The sequence below is a fragment of the Anopheles darlingi genome, chromosome 2 (assembly GCF_943734745.1).
Source record: "Anopheles darlingi chromosome 2, idAnoDarlMG_H_01, whole genome shotgun sequence".
Classification (NCBI taxonomy): domain Eukaryota; kingdom Metazoa; phylum Arthropoda; class Insecta; order Diptera; family Culicidae; genus Anopheles; species Anopheles darlingi.
In genome coordinates, this window is record NC_064874.1 from 8,994,504 (window position 1) to 8,996,771 (window position 2,268).

Here is a 2,268-nt window from a genome sequence, read left to right on the forward strand (position 1 = left end):
CCAAATCCCGGAACAGGGTGGCAGGATATGTCTGTGCACGTGAAGTCTATCGGCCCGGGTCGATGCCGTGCCACCATCGAGCGGCCAACCGAATCCGAATCCGAATCACGGTATCCTGGTCGCCGGATGGGTAGTAGAGAGCGGCAACTGTCTTACTAGTGTGCCGGAGGGGGCGCAGAAAGCACCCCACTGTGTGTGTGTCGGTGAGTGTGTGCGCGAAGGTAGTGGTAGTAGTGGTTTTGATCAAAGTGCTCAGTGAGTGTTTGTGGAAAATAATAAAAAAAATTTATAAAAAAAACGGGTGAGAAAAGGGATCGCTTTTCACGGGCGAAAGCCACCCTCTCGATACGATGTGAAGCGGTTCGTCGCCCCTTTTCTGCTGCCCACCCACCCGCACCCTAGGCGCTGTGCGTATCAGTGTGTGTGTGTGCGCGTACGTGGAGCAAAGCAAATCGATCGAAAGTGTAGCAACAGCGGCGCTCGCCGTCGTCGTCGTCGTCGTCGTCGTCGTCGCGGTCAACGGCGACATCGAGGACATTACATTCGTGCGTGACGCGCACGTTTGTGTTAGTGCGGTGGTGTGGTGGTGTGTCGTTGGTGTGCAACAGCAGCAGCAGCAGCAGGAGCAACAGTAGCAACGCTCCACGATGCCCGGAGGACGGCGGGGCCTCGTGGCTCCCCAGAACACGTTTCTGGAGAACATTATCCGGCGATCGAACTCGCAACGTAAGTATCACAAAGCTGCAGCGTGATTTGACTTCAACGCACCAGTCTCTGTGTGTGTGTGTGTGTGTGTGTCGTAACAGCATGCCACTCCACAATCGTCCTCCACTCCCCCTTCCACAAAACCCTTCCAATCCTTCTCTCTCTTCCAAGCGGTAGCTGGACGGTAGCGATGGTTGGTCAATATGCTCGTCCTAAGTAAATGGTTCATGGTGTGTTTGGTCATCATCGAGCATCGTAACATCGGGCTGCTGATCGGATGCTCCGTTCAGTGGTGGCCACCGATTGCCGTGGATTGGTATGAGGGGAGAAAAACCAGAACGTTGGCCACACCAACAGCAGGGTTTACTTCTCGATCCGCGTCAGCTTTTCTGGCGTCAAACAACGAGTTACGAGCCGAAGGGATGTGTGTGGAAATGAGATCTCACCGTAGCGGTGCTGGTGGGGGGAGGAGAGCTTCATATCCCGGACATTGACATCGAAGAGAGGCTCCAAACGAAAGCCACCTCGCGCTCGACGAGTCCAAGAGTTGGCAACTTGCACAACGAAATACTCGAATCGCTCGAATCGGTTTGAACCGATTCGGGGAGTCAGCAGAGGAGCATGGCGCCTGTTGTGCTCGTGGTGGTGGTGGTTGTGAACCGACAGCTAGCACAGGTCCTGTATCCCCGCTTGGAAAAGCCACGCCATACTGTTTGTTTAGGTGACGGATTTCTGTTGTTTGTGTGATGGAGAGGCGCGCTCGTTTGGTGTTAGAAGTGCTGACTCTGCTGGTCAAATTTTGGGCACGTCCCCGTCCGTTCGCGTCCATCTTCCTCCAATCACTGTGCAGCGGCGGCGGCGGCAAACGTGCAGCTGGACACAACATGCACAGGAGAAACTTTTGCGGTCATCACACACAAGACGATGCCAAGAAGCGTGAAAGCAACGTAAAACTCACACACACAACCGGCTAGGCGGACACAAAAGCGGTGGTAGCGGCGGTGATGGCCTGTAAAAGTCGTGTTTGGCTACATGTGTAGCAATATAATTTAAGACCTAACACGGGCAAACAGAACTTTCTCCCCCCCCCCCCCCTCCCCTCGTCCCAAACCGGAACGCCCGGAAGTCGGAAGTACTTTTCGGGGTGAAGCTCATCGTTCCGATGGGATGAAGCTGTGAAAGCCGACCGTGTGTGTGTGTGTGTGTGTGTGTGTGTGTACCACGTTTATGTTCCGAAAACCGATGAACCAACCGTAATGGACTTTCGTAAACAACTTCGTTTTTCCTTTTTTTTTCTTTTTCACCTTTGCGCCACAAACTTTAATGCTGTGACCCGCTGGCCATTAGGGAGCATCGGCCGGGAGTGATGTCTTGGCTGGTTCCACTTGTTTGCCTGTTGTTCCACATAATTCTATGTACCCGTAACACTGGGCCAAATTTTTTGGATAGTATATGTGCTGCCTGTAGAAGAAATACTGTTAAATTTTGTTACCGAAAACGTTGGGTGTGTCTCTGCAAGGGATTGTCAGATACTGAGATACTCGAAATCGAAGACTTGTTAAC

General features: G+C 52.8%; 1 protein-coding gene across 1 annotated transcript in view; it reads left to right on the forward strand.

Annotated features, from left to right (window-relative positions):
• Positions 1 to 622: 622 nt before the first annotated feature.
• Positions 623 to 2,268, forward strand: part of LOC125951102 (potassium voltage-gated channel protein eag) — a 21,238-nt gene continuing 19,592 nt past the window's right edge. Inside the window, exon 1 of the mRNA XM_049679668.1 lies at positions 623 to 726. Coding sequence (XP_049535625.1) covers positions 648 to 726 — 79 coding nt within the window. The 5' untranslated portion in view covers positions 623 to 647. The remainder of the gene's footprint in view (positions 727 to 2,268) is intronic.